Source organism: Rhamphochromis longiceps, linkage group LG11 (assembly GCF_057381845.1).
Source record: "Rhamphochromis longiceps isolate RC_006_pf linkage group LG11, R_longiceps_female_GT1.1, whole genome shotgun sequence".
NCBI lineage: Eukaryota > Metazoa > Chordata > Actinopteri > Cichliformes > Cichlidae > Rhamphochromis > Rhamphochromis longiceps.
Genome location: NC_140567.1, coordinates 20,608,534 through 20,625,801, shown reverse-complemented (window position 1 = coordinate 20,625,801; position 17,268 = coordinate 20,608,534). Strand labels below are relative to the sequence as shown.

At 37.9% G+C, this 17,268-nt stretch overlaps 2 protein-coding genes across 2 annotated transcripts; both read right to left on the bottom strand.

Moving 5' to 3' along the window:
• Positions 1-3,994: 3,994 nt before the first annotated feature.
• Positions 3,995-6,038, bottom strand: hoxa13b (homeobox A13b). The gene is made up of 2 exons (XM_085421806.1): positions 5,370-6,038; positions 3,995-5,138 (listed from the first exon to the last, which is right to left on the bottom strand). The coding sequence occupies exons 1-2, from the start codon at positions 6,001-6,003 to the stop codon at positions 4,900-4,902; spliced, it is 873 nt and encodes a 290-aa protein (XP_085277932.1). The 5' UTR covers positions 6,004-6,038; the 3' UTR covers positions 3,995-4,899.
• A 2,329-nt stretch (positions 6,039-8,367) lies between these two features.
• Positions 8,368-17,035, bottom strand: hibadhb (3-hydroxyisobutyrate dehydrogenase b). The gene is made up of 8 exons (XM_085422750.1): positions 16,909-17,035; positions 15,865-16,025; positions 15,633-15,742; positions 15,415-15,536; positions 10,637-10,770; positions 10,434-10,510; positions 10,193-10,349; positions 8,368-9,901 (listed from the first exon to the last, which is right to left on the bottom strand). Exons 1-8 carry the CDS (start codon positions 16,976-16,978, stop codon positions 9,743-9,745), a joined length of 990 nt encoding a protein of 329 aa, XP_085278876.1. The 5' UTR covers positions 16,979-17,035; the 3' UTR covers positions 8,368-9,742.
• Between the last annotated feature and the right edge of the window lie 233 nt (positions 17,036-17,268).

Genomic DNA, 17,268 nt, shown 5'->3' with positions numbered 1-17,268 from the left:
CTGTCACATCCTTAAATCATGTTATATTTAAATAGATATTCAATGCAGGTAAAAAAAAAAAAAAAGGACATGCAATGTTAAAGCCGTACATTAAAATATAAATTGACACACTAATTGATATGAGAAGGCTTCACTGTAGGCTGTAATCATTTACATGCATGCTTGTCTGCGAGAGTAGATTTCTAGGTGTTTCCCATATAAAGAAAATACATATAGGAAGATGGACACTTTATTTTTTCTATAATGACAATTTCATTACAGAAATGACAGAAAATGTTCATTTAGACAACTAAAATGATGTATTATGTCAGCATAACGAGTGGGTTGTAAATTTTAATTAAAATATTTAATGATTGATTGATTTTACGTTGCTCAGATAATCATAAGAAAGCGAAAGTTGGCTCAGATGCAAAGTGTAAAAGGATTTTTTTTAAGGAATGCAGATATTCAATGTAACAAAAACCGAAAATGTATTAAAAACACACATTTAGACTGGCAGCTAGGACGATGATGGGTGCTTTTAAAAAGAAAACGTTTCCTCGATTGCCGAGAACTTTCGGTCGACATATGTTTAACTCCTGGACTTTTCCTGCTCCCTAATTAGATTTCAAAAGAGGGAATTATCTAAAGTGTAAGTAAAGTAACATTTTACCTGCATATTATGGTTGATTCATGACGCATTTGTGATTATATTACAGGTATTTTAACAGTAGATGGATAATGACATTTTGTGTGTATCTCAAGCAACATGTCAGAAATTAAAATATTATGTACCGAGCATTGCAAGTTTAAAAACAAATCCAAAAAAGTGTTTCGATTTATTTTTTTCGGAGTGGGTCTCTTTTGTTTACACGTGAAACGCAGCACTCACCTTCAAAGACAACTGTTCAAGTGGAAACAAACAACGAAATAGTTTTATTTTCCAGCACTTCTTAATATGTACGAGGATTAAATGAATACAGCATACAGACTGCTCACTTTGCAACAGCTCTGCGTCTATGAGCCTGGACCATGCACGATGACTCGGGAGGAAAAAATGGGAATGATTTGGAGGACAGAAAGATTTTCAAGATAGCCAAATATTACTAGAAACGTGTCTCTCTGTCTTCTTTAAGTAGTTAAAACTATATCGGTAACCCCTAAGGAGTTGTCATGCGCTCGTTTTAAAGTAGGATAATTCATAATGTGGCTTTGACCAGCAAAGAGATCGTACGATATTTATTTCAGTTTAATGAAAATCTGAATGTTTGCTGTAATGAAATTTAAAAATGGACAGAAAACTGGACTCTGGGTGCATCTGTCGGAGCAAATAAAATAGAATATAGGTTGTTTGTTTTTTGGTTTTTAAAAAAAGTCTAATTAAATGCCTTAATAAAACTTTCTGGATTCGAAAATTCAGCCTCGTGTTCATCTTTTAGTTTAGCAAATGAAGACAGCAGTTGGGCTAAAATCAATCCCACGTGGATGATTAGATAAGTGTGGATTTCAGCCCCTATTATCCTGACAGACAAATGCATGCGAGCAGTGGATTTGATCCAGTGTTGAGTGTGTTTAGGCATGACTCCGTATCTCTGATCAAGAAAAGCAAAAATATCCAAAGCTGGAAAAAGGCAGCTCCTTTCGAACATTCCAGTTTGCTCGTGGGTGCCAGGAGTCTGCCTTCAGCTGCAACAAATAAAGATCTTTGCTCTTGTCTGAAGTTCATTGCACAACCTTCAACGCCAACATCCAGCTATGCAAATACACAAGAACATAGAAGAGTGCTAACGTCCAGCATTAAACCCAGAGTCATTTTGTGCAGCATGATGAGTTAAGCTTCACTTTTCGTCTTTTCCCCCGTCTTCTTATTTTTAGCCAGTTAGGCTGTAGGCCACACATTCGTTAGGCTATCTTGTAAATGTTCTTGGCTCCAGTTTCCTCCTTGTCAAGCGCTATAATTTACATTTAAAGATAAAGTTTAAAGATTCAAATCAAACTAAACAGCAGGCCTGTTTTCACTCTTTTACTGATTAATCCAGCAGCAACCTTCAGGTCTGCACAATACAGGACGTTTTGGAGTGAGGTGCATTTACCTGTGTGGCTGTTAGGGGGAGCAATGGCACAACCCAACAAGAAGAAGCCTCGCACTTGTAGACAATTCACACATGGGGAAGATTTTGAATCCATCTCATGGTGGGAGAATATTTAAAACAACCTCATTTATTGCAAAGAAGCCAGCCAGCAAAATGCGTAAAATGCAATTTCTAGATTTCGAAATAATGAGCGGTGTTAGAAAGTATCCTGACGAAACTCTGAAATAGACAATAAAGTCAGTGTTGTTTGTTACCCTGGACGGCACAATGTGACTGAGAAGAGAGGGTGACACTCACCAGAGGGTGCTGCCTGGTTAGCGTTAAAAATGCTCCTTTTTATGGCACAGGTCCATCCTTCAAATATAACCGGACAGAAAAAAAGAGCAACCGGCCTCACAGGCCTTCAGCACGGTTAAGTTAATAGCATGACTTATATTACTTCAGTCACGCAGTCTTATTTTACACAACACTTTTTTTTTATTCCTCCAGTTATTAGATGAGTTTTTTAACCTGCAATTTGCTGCTGCAGAATTTTAATTGATCTCGTTTGGAAATGAGATATTTTGAGGTAATTGTGATATTGGATTACTGAGGCCCAATACTTTGAGCGAGAGGTGAAGAGAGGTTAACGAACTGATTGGTTACGCGCTCTTACTTTATGAATTCGACATAGAAACATTTCTGGGTTGCAGTCAGCGTGTGTGTAATGCTGCCGATTATTAAATCTGATGATGATTAATAAATCAGCAGCCTATTAAAACAGTTTCAGGCCACTTTTTTTTTTTTTCAAAGACGGGATTTCTCATTATTGTTTAATGACGACTCAACAAATGTATTTTTTACTTCAAAAAACAAACAAAAAAAATCTTATTAAAATATAATTTGAAGTAAAAAGGGTTGATTGGATTGTTTCTTTTATAACATAGATAAAAAGAATTTTTTTTAAAATAATATAGAAAATATGCCCAGGAATATTATTTGGCGATATGAAGAATTGAATGAAAAATGTATTTAAAATGTATTTAAACTCAAAGTTTAAATACATTATATATATATATATATATATATATATATATATATATATATATATATATATATATATATATATATATATATATATATATATGTATGTATGTATGTATTCATACCAGGCTCTTTCGTTGGATGTTTTAATAACAATGGGAATACGAAGTGTGTGTGTGTGTGTGTGTGTGTGTGTGTGTGTGTGTGTGTGTGTGTGTGTGTGTGTGTGTGTGTGTGTGTGTGTGCGTGATTATAATTATTAACATCCCTATTTCACTTTGCCACGACTTCATATTTGTCAGATGTGTCTTTAAAAATGTACTTACATAATACTACGATATTTGAACGATATGCTAAAGCTATTGATTAAATGCTATTGCTAATGAGATAAACAATTGTGTTGAACTCTTACCTTAGCTGATCAATCAGGCACACGACACACTTTAATAATAGACTTGTTTGTCAGGTTTAAAACAACGAGGATTTTCCCTTTTTCTCATTCTTACTCTCTCTCTCTCTCTCTCTCTCTCTCTCTCTCTCTCTCTCTCTCTCTCTCACACACACACACACACACACACACACACACACACACACACACACACACACACACACACACACACACACACTTACTCATTACTTGTGTGAAGACAGACATGAAGACAAATGTCTGCAGTCGATGAGCAGACGCGCTGCGCTGTGCTGACGGAACATCGCCACTAGATGGCGACATAAAATCTTTTAATGGTAAAGGCTCCAGTCCAACGACAAGACTCTCCATAAAGGCCTGTTGGCCTACATACAGGAAATATACTGCACTGATTGTTGAAAATGATATTCTACCAGGAGAAGGATTTTGGAAAGCCATCTTCTTCTTCTTTTTTTATTCCAACCGGACAGAAATAAAAACGAGCAATGAAAGACACAATTACACTCTCAAACATTTATTATTAAAATAAAAAAAGTTGTCTATTGCTGTCAAAATGGGAGGATAGATGTCACAGTCATAGTATTTACATGTTTAAATATGCCTATATTTTCTTGAAAGCCAGGAAATTAATGTAGGTTATCAGCTCGTTGGCAGGAGAATTCCTTTGAACAAAAGAAGAAAAACTTTGAAAAAAAGAGAGAATTGCGGATAAACTGGAGGCCAGTACTGAAGTACACAAGCCAGTCTCGAGTTTGACATTTACCTAACTACTGGTTGATACTAAAGGATAAAGTTTATTTCAATAAGTTCAGTAAGTAGATGGTTTTTTAACCTTGTTTTTTTTCGAGCCGCCAAGAACGTGTGTGAAGAATTGAATCCTGTAATTAATATGTGAATTTGACCGTGATTACCTGAGCCTGGCCTGTTTATATGCAGTGACATTTTTATTTAGCATTACACTGTCTATAAATGTTTTCACTGTTAGTGATTCAGCTTTGATTTCAGTGTTGTATTAAGTAGAAGAAAGGCCCGTGAGCGGACAGCGTGTATCTTCTTCTTCTCTTCTTTTAGTTTTTTTTTCAAAGCAGAATGTCTTTGGTTAATAATATTAAAGCATCCCACGCACAATTGCCTTGGTCAACGTGTTCCAAAATCATTTCCGATCTTCTGTCAACAGGCCGTATAGGCTGGTTCCAATTAAAACAGGAGAAGGAAATGTGCAGGACAAAACAGAGCCTCTCTGGCGACAACAAAAGCGTTCATAAAGTAATAAATTATAGCACAGGTATTTTTTTCTTTTTTCTTTTCTTTCTTTTTGTTTTGCTTTCTTTTTTCGGATTAAAGGGCATCTATGTCCACCTTTCACCATCCTCGGAGCTAACTGGAGCTCTTGCATTTATTGACGATTTTTTTCTCCTTTACGCGCCTGTTTTGAAACCAGATTGTCACTTGTCTCTCTGTCAGGTTTGTCTGCGCAGATATCCTTCTCCTTTTGTCTTTGGTGATGAATTTATTGGTGGCATATTCTCTTTCCAGTTCCTTGAGCTGCACCTTGGTGTATGGCACACGCTTCTTTCTCCCACGACGCACAGAGTTGTCTCCACCAGAGATAGTTTCTGGGAAATAAAGCACATCAGTTCGTTAATTTGCTGGATTGATGAAAAAAAATGCATCAACAAATATATTTTTAAAAAGTCCAAACGCAAAATGAAGTGGGGAAAAAAACAACCTGATATATATAAGCCCTGCAAGCACGTGTTTTTGCAAGTTTAATTACACACGCCGGCAAAGACTGCATATTTCTGTATGAATAAATAAAAAAAAAGAAGAAAAAAAACCTTAAATACCTTGTAAAGTGGATTTCCACAGAGGATTTGACTGTGGTTGCTCCTTGGTGCAGTAAACTTGACCACTCCAACCGTTGGTGATGGCCCATGGCTGGTAAGGCTCCATGGGCAACAGAGACTCGTGTCTTGGCTCAGATGGGGCGCTCAGCGCAGGTACGACAGGGACGTCCAAGTAGCTGGGTTGGTAAGGGCCAGAGGAATACCCCTGATAAAAAGCAAATTCTTTCGCTCTAGAAGAGAACTCCTCACCAGAGACCGATGAGTCTATGTACTTATCGCCATAACCAGAAGGCTGTGCGCACGCTTTAACACTGCCGTGTGACATCCTACAAGGGTAATAACTGCTGCCAAAATATCCATAGGGCAAAGATGCATTGGGCGAGCTCTGAGTCGCAGAACAGGGGCTGCACTGTTTGCCAGGTTCCCCCATGCCAGACACTGGCACCTCACTCGCAGTGTAGGTGGTGCTGGGCGCCAGTGAGGTTGGATGCGCTAACAGATTCCTGCACTGATTTGCAGCAAAATTGCCTCCGGTAAATCCTTCCATGTTCTTGCTTCTTTCATCCAAACCGTTCTCGTACAGAAACATCACCGGGTCAATCCAGTGCGAGTGGAGGAGTAATGAGGCGGTCATAGCATTCCCTACATTGAGACGACCAACTCTTTTTCAAAATCCCCTCGACTGAGCCCAAACAGGGACTCGGGCAGAGTAACGATACCAACACGCCTGAGTACGTAAAGATCGTAAGGTTATTGGCCAGGGCCAAGCACGTGATATGCAAAGGAGACGATAAACGTCTTGACACGAGATAATGCAGATCAGGCTCTGAGTTTGAGAAGACACCGCACGTCAGTGCATCCAGTATTTGCCAACAAGACCCGCAGGCATTTATTTTCTATCGGAAACGATTTTTGGAGTCTCACACCGAATGAACCTCGTGTGGAGGCAGTCATATTTTATTACTGTGTAACGCACTGTTTGAAATAAGCAGTAAGTGATTATTGATTTTTTTCTCTCCCCTGCGAAGTTGTATGCACACGCGCCCGTACAATGAAACATGTTTTAACTTGACTGATAAAGAAAATAATACTTCCACACTCCCAGTGTTTGGTGGGGTTTAAACCAGTTTTGCAAACATTACATGTTTTGAATGCGCTTTAAGTAAAACGTGCAGATTTTTACTAAATCTAGGATGACAGACTCCCCCCCCCCCCCCCCCCCCCCCCCCCACACACACACACACACACACACACAAACAACAAAGCTGTAAGCACATCTCTTAAGGATATATTTTAATGCATTTTATGAAATAAATCAAAAATCAAACCGTTCTCACGTTTAGCAAACACAAATTTGGGGTCCACAAAATACAACAAACATTGCGCATTTGGTTGCACTCTACCTCATGCGAGTGAGACGCAGCCGGAGGGCCAAGGTCAAGTTGAAGTTGCAGTGTTGCCAAAATGACACTTAAAGCACAAAGACAAAGAAGCGCTAAATTCCGCGGACTGCTTGGGCGGCACCGGTTTCCACGAGGAGTAACTTGAATTTACACCATTCCCTTCCTATGATAAGACTTTGCAATTAAGTAAGAATAAAATCTCTAATAATAAGAAGAATAATGAAGGACTTTCTGGGAAATATGCTAAACCTATATCTTTGTAGGGTCACGTGGGTTACTATTTTCCTGAGTCAGAGCTTTTAAAAAACTCGGAGAAGTAGGGCAGATATTACCATAAACAGATGCTATATTCTCATCGGTCTGCAGTGCAACCAGCAACAAATCCAATGTTTACATTTTAGCCCGTGTGGAAGTCTGTGCAAGTGAGTCTGCCACTGAAAAGGTGAATACGGACGGGAGGGAATTTACATACTATTTTCATTTAAAATTTATGTGGTTATTTTAAGTTTGAAACCACAAACGCAGAGGAATGTATACCCAACTAAATTTGAGCACCTTTTAAAAAAATATATGTTTATATATATATGTGTGTGTTTTTAATAGCGTTTTCCCACCTTTTGAGGCCGTAAATCTTTATGGCCCAAGTTCATAGCTAATAGGCAAGAGTGAGTAGTAGTCTAGGCTGGATTTCAGGGGAAAAAAACTCATAATACTTATTGTTTTTATCGCTTTTTGTCTTTTTTTATTGCATTGTCACGATAAACTACCCTGAATCTGCTTTTTGTTAAACATTATGCTACTTCGCATTTTTTTTCCCATCTAAAAAAAACTCCGCATTTCAAAAGCGGCTGAGCTACAATAAATGAGAGCTGGCTCGAAAGGAATCTGAGCCAAGTTGTTCACACATTAAAAAGCGGATGCCTTTCTAAAATGAATATAACAGCTAGTAGAAATCAGTTTTTGAGCAGTTTACTCAACTGAAAGTCGATCACGGACTGAAAATTAGGGAAAATCAGTAAAGATGATTTCAGTGTGTTCATACACACAGACACACACGCAAGATTCAGCATTAAACTACTTTGCGTAATTTTGTCTGAAAATTCAGTGATTAACAGGAAACTGTGATTGCAGATTCTAAATACTGGACTAATTATCACAAACACAACAGAAAGAAGACAAAGAACCTAGAAATGTATAAATTAAATATAGAAGAAGACTCTGAAGTTAGGCGGATAACACAGACAGATTTACTGATGCTTATAATTCTGTTTGTATAGGGCTTGTTTTTCACCTCCTAATATAGCTATATATATATATAAATATAAACATAAAAAACAATATAGATAGATAAACATATTAATTGTTAATTTTATTACATTTTTAAATTAAAAACAGAAAAGATAAGCCACCATTTATTACATTTGGAACTTAAAAAATACCGAGGATGTGTGTTTTTTTTTTAACACGATCAACATTAGAATATATCAACTTTTTGCAAACAATGAAAGAAGTTTTAGGCAGAGCCTGAAAGAACCTCGTTTGGCTGACACGATCCATGATCAAATACACATATTATTTATTTATTTTGAGAGCGAGAGAGAGAGAGAGAGAGAGAGAGAGAGAGAGAGAGAAGAAACCAAACCCACGGCTGGATGTATAATTTATTTTAAAAAATAAAGATGCCATAACTTGAGCTTCGGCGTGTCATGCGCGCTGATGTTTGTGTGTTACTGTCTGCGGAGACCAAAGTGCTGCTCTGTTTGCAGTACCTATCAAGTAGATGACAACACAGCTCTTAGCCTACAGTGCTTAATGGACTTTTTATGGGTTTGTCTTGTGATCGCATGACCTATGGCACCTTGGCCTCTCAGTGGTTCTTGGCAAACTAGATCAGAAACATGCCGTCCTCCTGTCTGGCGTAAGTGGGGATATAAAAGAGGGGTAGATTCCCAAACTAATGAGGCGGACAACCTGGTGCAGCAGTTTACCACGGCTTTGTTTCTTAGCCTGACGAGTCAAAGCGCAAAAAATATGAAAATCTTAGAGAGCGGGGAAGAATAAGTTGTTCTACAAGTTTTGCCCCTGCATGTGTTTCTCTATCACGCCGCATCCCATCACTGCATCCCCTCTGCAGCAAAGTTTCCCGTGGCAGCTGTTTGTTCAGCATTTTACCGTGACTTCTAATTCAGAAGACACACGATACGAAGTAACATTTGGGAGCTATTTAACTTACTAGTGCTCTGAAGCATGGGGTGAAAATTACGCAGTGCGAGACCAAATAGGAGCTGCACAATGTATTTAAATCTTAAATTGCCATCTCTTTCGCGAGAATTAGCATCCTTCTTTCCGAGTGTGTGAATTTTGACTGCATTTAATTGCGAGTTTGCGGACTGCGCACATTGGGTTATTTGAGGTGCTTCCTGGGCACAACGTATTGCCATTGTACAAGGTCACAATGAAAGCGCAAGAGTAAAAAAAAAAAAGTATTAAAACTGAAGTCAATTTGAAGCTAAAATCCAAATAAATAAATCCGTTAAAGACGCCAACATTGTTCTTTATTTTGTTTTTTTTAAACAGGATACCACATGACACCCAAGCATCAACTCCCCTATGAACAAAAAACAAAACAGCAACATAAAGAAACCATTGCAAACAATAGATAAATACGCAGAGAACAAACTGCATTTGTAGTTGTTCAACCCTAAGAAGAATTTCTGCTAAAAGTTTAGATACATAGATGATAATTCAACATCTTGTAAATAAAAAATGAAATGAGTGTTTTTACTATAAAAAGGCTAGATCACACAGGATACATGATTTCCTGACAGGAATGAAGTTCTCATTTGATTTGTCACACTTTGGAGCTCTGAGACCTTCAAGAAAGAAAAAAAAAAAGCCCTTGTGGTGAAATGCACCCTAACTACGCTATGTTAGTCCTGTGCAGAGCTGTGGACGGCGTGGAGGCTGACATTACTGGCCCTCCTCCTCACGCAAAAATTGGAACACTGAGGAGAAATCTTTATTGCCGTAACCACGTGCGCACATCATACGATACACCTGATGGGCTAAGGAGCCGAGAGGGACAGGCGTCTTTGTGTTGGTTGCTGTGTTCTGAGCGAGGCCCAAGTCCTGAAAGAAAAAAAAAAAGCCCCACATACATTAGAAACACAATCAAAGCGGAAAATGTCATTCTGAAACCACAAGTTAGAAGACCACAGTGTTGTATTAATGAGTTGCTGTCATTAAAGTAAGGCACAGAAATAAATACACCATAAACAAATACTTTATGAATGACAAAACACTTATTTAAAAATAATGGTGCTGCTGGCAATAAGCCGTCGACATCACTGAGAGGAAATGTTATGACTATAAAATAAAATTCCTCCCTCATATGTGTGACCGTGAGGTTTACAAACTAACCTTAGCCATTAGCTGAGTGCCAAAGCCTCCCTGGTAGTTATTCCCAGAGGGGACTCCTTCCATGACTCCTGGTACAGGGTTGTAGGTGTCACTAGACCAACACCGGCCTGAACTCATGTTCAGGATTTGGGCCAAAAGTTTGGGATCAAGACCAAGTCTGGGATTTGAAACCAATGTTAGAATTTAACCACATGATGTTATTTGTCATCCATTTTCTGTAATGCTAAGTAAGCGTTTTCACCTGATTCCCAAGTTCATTGTCTCAGAAGTCCCGATCATTCCAATAGCTAAAAGCATGTTGTTGCAAATTTTAGCAGCCTACAACAAAATGGTAATTCGTTAGGTGACATCTACATTTCTCATTTTGTGAAATGGTTACGAATGAACCTGTGGACACATGATCAGTGTTTCTCAGAATCACAAAGGCCAGACAACGGCTCACACCTGTCCAGTTCCAACTTGACCGCAATAGATCACATTAGCTCCCATGCAGCTCAGGAGTTCTTTAGCAGCAGTAAATTCCTCCTCTGCTCCTCCAACCATGAAAGTCAGTTTACCCGAGCTGGCGGCACCCACACCTGGGAAAGGGAAACCATGGTTACATACAACATCTGGTATACAGTGCTACATTTTTTTAAAAGTGTCATTTGTTTGATAAAAATTTAAAAAGAAGGCAAATTATCTAAGTAGTAACTAATTTTAAAAATATACTATCCATAACCACGCAGCCTTATTAGCAGCTACCGTTCTATGCTTTACACATTCAGCATAGTGTAGAAGAACAGATTTCATTAGTACATCCAGGGCTAGTGGAATATTTTTAGTTTAATATGACATTTATAAAAAACAAAAAAAGAGAAAAGATCTTGTTGCATTTTTTTTATTAGTGTTCTGCACTCCCAGTTTCCTGCCTTCTTTAAAATAAAGGTGCTGTGATTCAAATGCAAACAAAAGAGACCCACTACGAAGAAAAAAGTAAATAAAAGGTGATATTCTGTCAACTCAAATCTTGTAGGTCATGGAAATGACAAAAATGAGACTGTATGCGAGGTTAAACACACAAAAAATAAAATAAACGTATAAAAATATAGATATAAAATATAATTAAAATCCCTCCAAAAAAGACTTGAATGAAAAATTAAGATGATCGACAACAAATGGAAGAGCTAAAAGCAAATAAGTTGTAGATAAATGTATTTTCTCCCACTGTTGGTCAGGATTTGCCCTAATATAAAACCAGCTGTTGCTGGATTCTTTTGTGCATTAAGCATGCATTCAGGTTCATATGGGGTTAAAACCTTGGCAAATATAATAACCAGGTGCAAGCCACTGGGTGCCAAGAAATTAACCAACAGTGTCTTATAATTAATCTTAAAGTTTACAGGAACCCAGCAGAGGAGAAGGGCCAGGATGGGCGGAATATGTGACTCCCTAATCCTTCTGCGCAGTCTGCCTGAAGCCTTTTGTATTAATGGGAATCTAGAAAGACACTGTGCTGGGAGTTACAACAGGCAAGCTGAGAAGCACGAAAAGCATGGGTAATGCCTTTGAAACTCATCCTGAAACAAGGTACATTTAAAAAAAACAAACAAACAAACAAAAAAAAAAACAACCTGTGTGTTATGTTGTAAACCAAAAGCTTTAACAACTACGCTGGCATATCAATGTAGTGCCTCTGTGTTGTTCAAAGGAACAGCATGGACACTTGGCCGAGGCATTTAACAATATAACAAGTAGCTGTGATGAAAGAGATAACCACGACTTCTGATTAACTTCATAGACACGCAGGAAGCAGTTAACAACATTCACAGCTGTGTCATCTGCACAACACTGAAAACTGCCTGGATTACAGTAAAGTATAGACGGAAAATTTATTTGATATTGAAGAGTAGTGACGTAACGGGGACAAGTATATGGATTTTATTTTTTTTAATTTTTTTTTAAACTGCTGGTAATATTGGATATAATTTATCATTTAAATATTACCAAAATGTACTCAAAGGCACATCTAAAAAGATGAAAATCTGAGCAAATCTATCTTATAAATTGAAACTAGACACAAATGTATTTATTTTATAAGAACATTCAGAGAGTCTAGATTTAGGTTAAAACTGCTTCTTTCGAATAAGATGTGGGATTTGTTGACATCATTTAGGTTTTGGGAGCGTGTGTGTGTTGCATTCGGAATGTGTGTGTAATCCATTTCTTACACCCTGTGTGTTGTACACTAACTAACTAGCCAACAGTTTGCAAGGCTGGGATGATGATCAATTCCAAAGCTAATGTTTTTTGCCAAATGTAATTCAGACTTGTCTAGAGGAATTCTGCCATCCAATTCCATGTCATAGACATTCAAAATGAAGCCTTCCTTGTGATATGAACAGTTTTGGACATTGATTTTCCTTTTCAGCATCCCTCTCTTATTTCTGACTGTGGCCTTTGGTACAGTAAAGATTTCAGTCTGGTTTCTCAATTGGTCCTAACATTTATTCACCCAAAGAAACAACTTTTAAAACACATGTTGACTCAATTATGTTCTCTCCGTGTGTGCTTTTAAGTTTAAGCTTACACCACACTGCCACTGTACTCCTTTTGATTTCTGCCTGACAGAAAGAGAGATGTTCACTTCATTTCGGGGCTAAAGCCTGGTGACTGACGTGCTGTCAGAGCATGACATACGGTTCAGATTGCATTACTTAAACTGCCGCCACCACACAAAGAAGTTTGAGCCAGAAAGCAGGACAACTTTAATCCATGTGCACTACAATGGGGTGGACACATATAAATCATTAGTAATCTTTAGAGCCAGTCCATAATAAAAAAAAAAAAAAAAAAAAAAAAAAAAAAGGACCAACTTCAACTCAAAGAAAGTGGCTGTCTTGACAGCGATTAGGTCAAGTTCAAAGAAGCTGTGCTTCTTTGTGGATCTCAAGAAAGCCAGAGGATGAGTGCGCGCGCGTGTGCGCGCGCGCGCACACACACACACACACACACACACACACACACACACACACACACACACACACACACACACACACACACACACAGCTATAAAGCATCTTTGAAGGCAAAGCCATTTCTCCTCCTTTAGCACGATGGTGGTATTTCTTATTAACAAACACTAAAACAAATCAGCACGAGTGACACTGAACTTGCTGTGATAGAAAGACGTATTTGGATGTCTTTATCTATTCAAAGTTAATCTGGATGTATTGGTAAAGACAGTGTTCATTAGAGTTGCCATTTTAATCATCTAAAATTCAAATTGTCAAAAGCTAATCACATTTTGTGGTGCTACAGGTTTGACATACATAAATCTCACAGAGTTAACGTGGATCCATTTCCATGTTTAGATTCTTGTGCTATGCTAAAGTTACTTAGCAAGAAGCCAGCAATTCCACAAATACCATAAAGCTGAACCAAAATGCTTCTATCCAGGGAAACAAAAATCTATTCAAATCACATAAAAAATTTTTTTATTCATCTTGGTGTAGATTCTCAGTTTATGAAAAAAGCTATTTATATTGTCTCTTTAGGACCACCCAACTTTTAAACCAGCTTTGTACTGATTAACTGCCCCTTGCAAACAGAAGGTTTGAACAGAAGGGGTGGGGGTGGGGGAATGAATCCCCTGTCACTGACATAGAAACTGAATACTGGAGTAGTCAGAAGTCTCAGCTTTTGGCTTGGAGGAGTTACTTGCATATCCAGTGCTGTGCTCGACAACTTCCTGACTTTTTTGTTTTTGTTTTTTTACATTGATCTGAAACATGTCAGTGTGGCAAACAAAATTTAATATTAGACAAAGATAAGCTTAGTAACTACAAAATGCAGTTTTTAAAATTATTCATTTATTAAGGGGAAAGAATGGTTTTAAGTCCAGACTTTGTTAGGTCACATCACAACCTTCCTCTTTATTTTTTTGAGCCATTAAGAGGTGGACTTGGTGGACTGTTGTGTTTTGGATCAACGTCCTGCAGCACAATCCAAGTACATTTGAGCTTAAGGCCACAAACTAAAGGCCAACCATTCTTCTTCGGGATTTTCTGGTAGAGAGCAGACTTTAACATTCCATCAATTATGGCAAACCGTTCAGGTCCTGAAGCAGCAAAGGAGCTCCACACCATCATACTACCACCACCATGTTTGACTGGCATGATGTTATTTTTATGAAATGTGTTAGTTTTACTCCAGATGTAATGGGACACAAACCCTCCAGAAAGGTTAGTTTTTGTTTTATCAATCCACAGAATAATTTCCCCAAAAGTCTTGATGATCATCAAGATATTTTTTGGCAAATGTGAGATGAGCCTTTGTGTTCTTCTTGGTCAGCAGTGTTTTCCCCTTGGTACTCGCCGATGAATGATATTTTTGTTCAGTCTCTTTCTTATCGTTGAATCATGAACTCTGACTTCTCCAGTTCTTTAGATAATGTTCTGGGTTCTTTTAGTGACCTCCTGGATGACCTCCTGGAGTCATTTTGGTAGGCCGGCCACTCCTGGCAAGGTTCCCTACTGTTCCACGATGTTTCCATTTGTGGATAACGGCTCACACCATGTTTCACTGGAGTCCCAAAGCATTACAATTGGCTTTGTAACCCTTTGCAGACTTATTGATGTCATTAACTCTGTTTCTCAGCTGTCCTTGAGTTTTTTTAGATCATACCACTGGTAAGTTTAAATAGCTTTGTTCCCCCTTAATAAAGAAATCATTATTTAAAAAATACAAATAACTGCATTTTGTATTTAATTATTTTAATCCAGTTATCTTTATCTAATATTTAAGTTTGTTTGATGATCTGCAGCATGAAACCACTATGGAAAAAAAAAAAAGAACAACCAGGAAGGGCAAATACCTTTTCATAGCATTTGACCTTGTCCATGGTTGTTAACCATCTACCATTGTTAGCCTACATGAAAGAAAAGCTGCAATGCATCAGTCTCTCATTGCTATCAGAAGAATGTCCTCAGGAGTATTAAGATATAAGGACAGGTTATTAATACCCTTAAATTACTTTGTCCTACACAGTAATTTAATGGGAAGCCAGCAATTTCACAAATACTATAAAGCTGAACCAAAATATGGTACATCTATCCAGGGAAACAAAAATCTATTCAAATCAAATAAAAATTGTTTATCAAATAATCAAACTACTTAACTGTAATATGTTTGAAAAACACAGGTGAAAATAATAAAACTAATAAATAAAATATTAAACTTACCTCCTGATACAGGTGCGTCCATAAAAACGGCCCCCATCTTCTCAGCATCAGCAGCCATTTCTTTTGACACAGCTGGGTCAATAGTGCTGGAGTCAATGAGTAGGGAGCCTTTCTTTACCTTTCTGTTGATAAAGGTTCAATAAGTTTAGATAAATCTGAGATAAGAGATAAGGGAGCATGACATGCAGCACATATTCAAAGAGAAGCAAAAATAGTACTTAAGAATGCCATTGGGTCCGGTGTAAACGTCGATGACATTGGGACTAGAGGGGAGCATTGTTATAATACGATCAGCCTTCTCTGCTACCTCAGCCGGATTATCCACAATCTGAGGAATAAAGACCCCAAAAACAAACAGGCACATACACAAAACAAAAAAAAAGTGTTACAAGATGTACAATCATTTTATTTTTTTAACACAAAGATGCGCGAACATTCAGCTTAGACTACCTGAGCACCCAGCTCTTGCACTTCCTTGCAGGACTCTGGGAACACATCGGTAGCAATGACTGGGTATCCATGCTTCAGCAAGTTCTTCGCCATTGGGTTTCCCATATTTCCCAGACCAACAAACCCCACCTGTGTCTTTGAGGCCATAGACCTTGTGGATACTGGAAAACAACCACCAAATTGAAGATTATAAGACACATTGTCCCCGTTATTTATGCGGAGAAGTAATTTAATTTTAATAATTACCTGAATTTCAAATTACAGAATTAATTAATTTTATTTAAATATATATTTAGATTGAAATCTTCCCTAAAACACAAAATATATTCAGTCCATAGTGCATTTGTCCTGCAGTATCAAAGTACCACCATTTTTAATGTTTACTTAATTAAAGGGCATCATTCGTAACACAAACTTATTTCAATGTTAAAAGTTACGTGTTGAATAAATACCATTGTTGTGCCTTGGTATTAACATTAAAAACAGATACAACACATGCCTGTCTGGGGGAATTTTAATCACTGCGTTTTGTTTATTCATATTCTGAATAATATCTATGCTATCCAAAAGACAGCATTTTTTTTCAAATATTTACATTTCTCCCCCCTCATCAGTTTCTCTAAACAACTGTAAGATGTTATAAAGATGCAGACCATGTCTATGTCTACAGTGTGTAGTGGTAATATTGCATAATGTGCCTTGGATAAAAAGGCAAGACACGGTAAGACGTGAGACCAAACGATGACAATTTTTGTCCTGGACCGTTTTGAAATAATGAGTAGTGTGTAGCTCTGGTAGACAACTCGCCGTCAAGGAGGGTGTAATCTTTAACAAAAAAATATCCTTAAGCAGTTAATCGTCAACAGAATGCCCTGCAGCAGCTAAACTCAGTCCAGCGAAATTTCTACTCAAACTTCTCTCTCTACATTTCAAGAAAAAATGCCGTTTTCACACCACGAAGATCCTTCAAAGAATAACTTTGGGTTGCAAAGTACGCGAGGCGCCCTACGCAGTGCGCACACGGTCTCAGTTTACTGTACTTACCAAACACAAAGTCAACATGCTTGCAACACCTTCCTACTAGATACCGAGACCCCCTCAACACAGCAGCCATACTTCTTCCCTCTTGACCTTACGTGTGACGTAATAGTACGTGCAATGATGACGGCTGAGCCCTCCAATCAATTTAGAGATCTGCACAGTACCGCCTACCGGTTTCTGCCACTGAGCTACAGGGGAGGGTCAAGACTAAAAAAAAAAAACGTCCATTCTCTTCCGCTTATGCTTAAAACATAAATAAATAATAAATAAAAATAACAGAATGCCCAACAGTTCACATCACATACTATATTACATCTTGTATTTTATTTATTCTATTTCTTATAAATTAAATTCTATTCACGG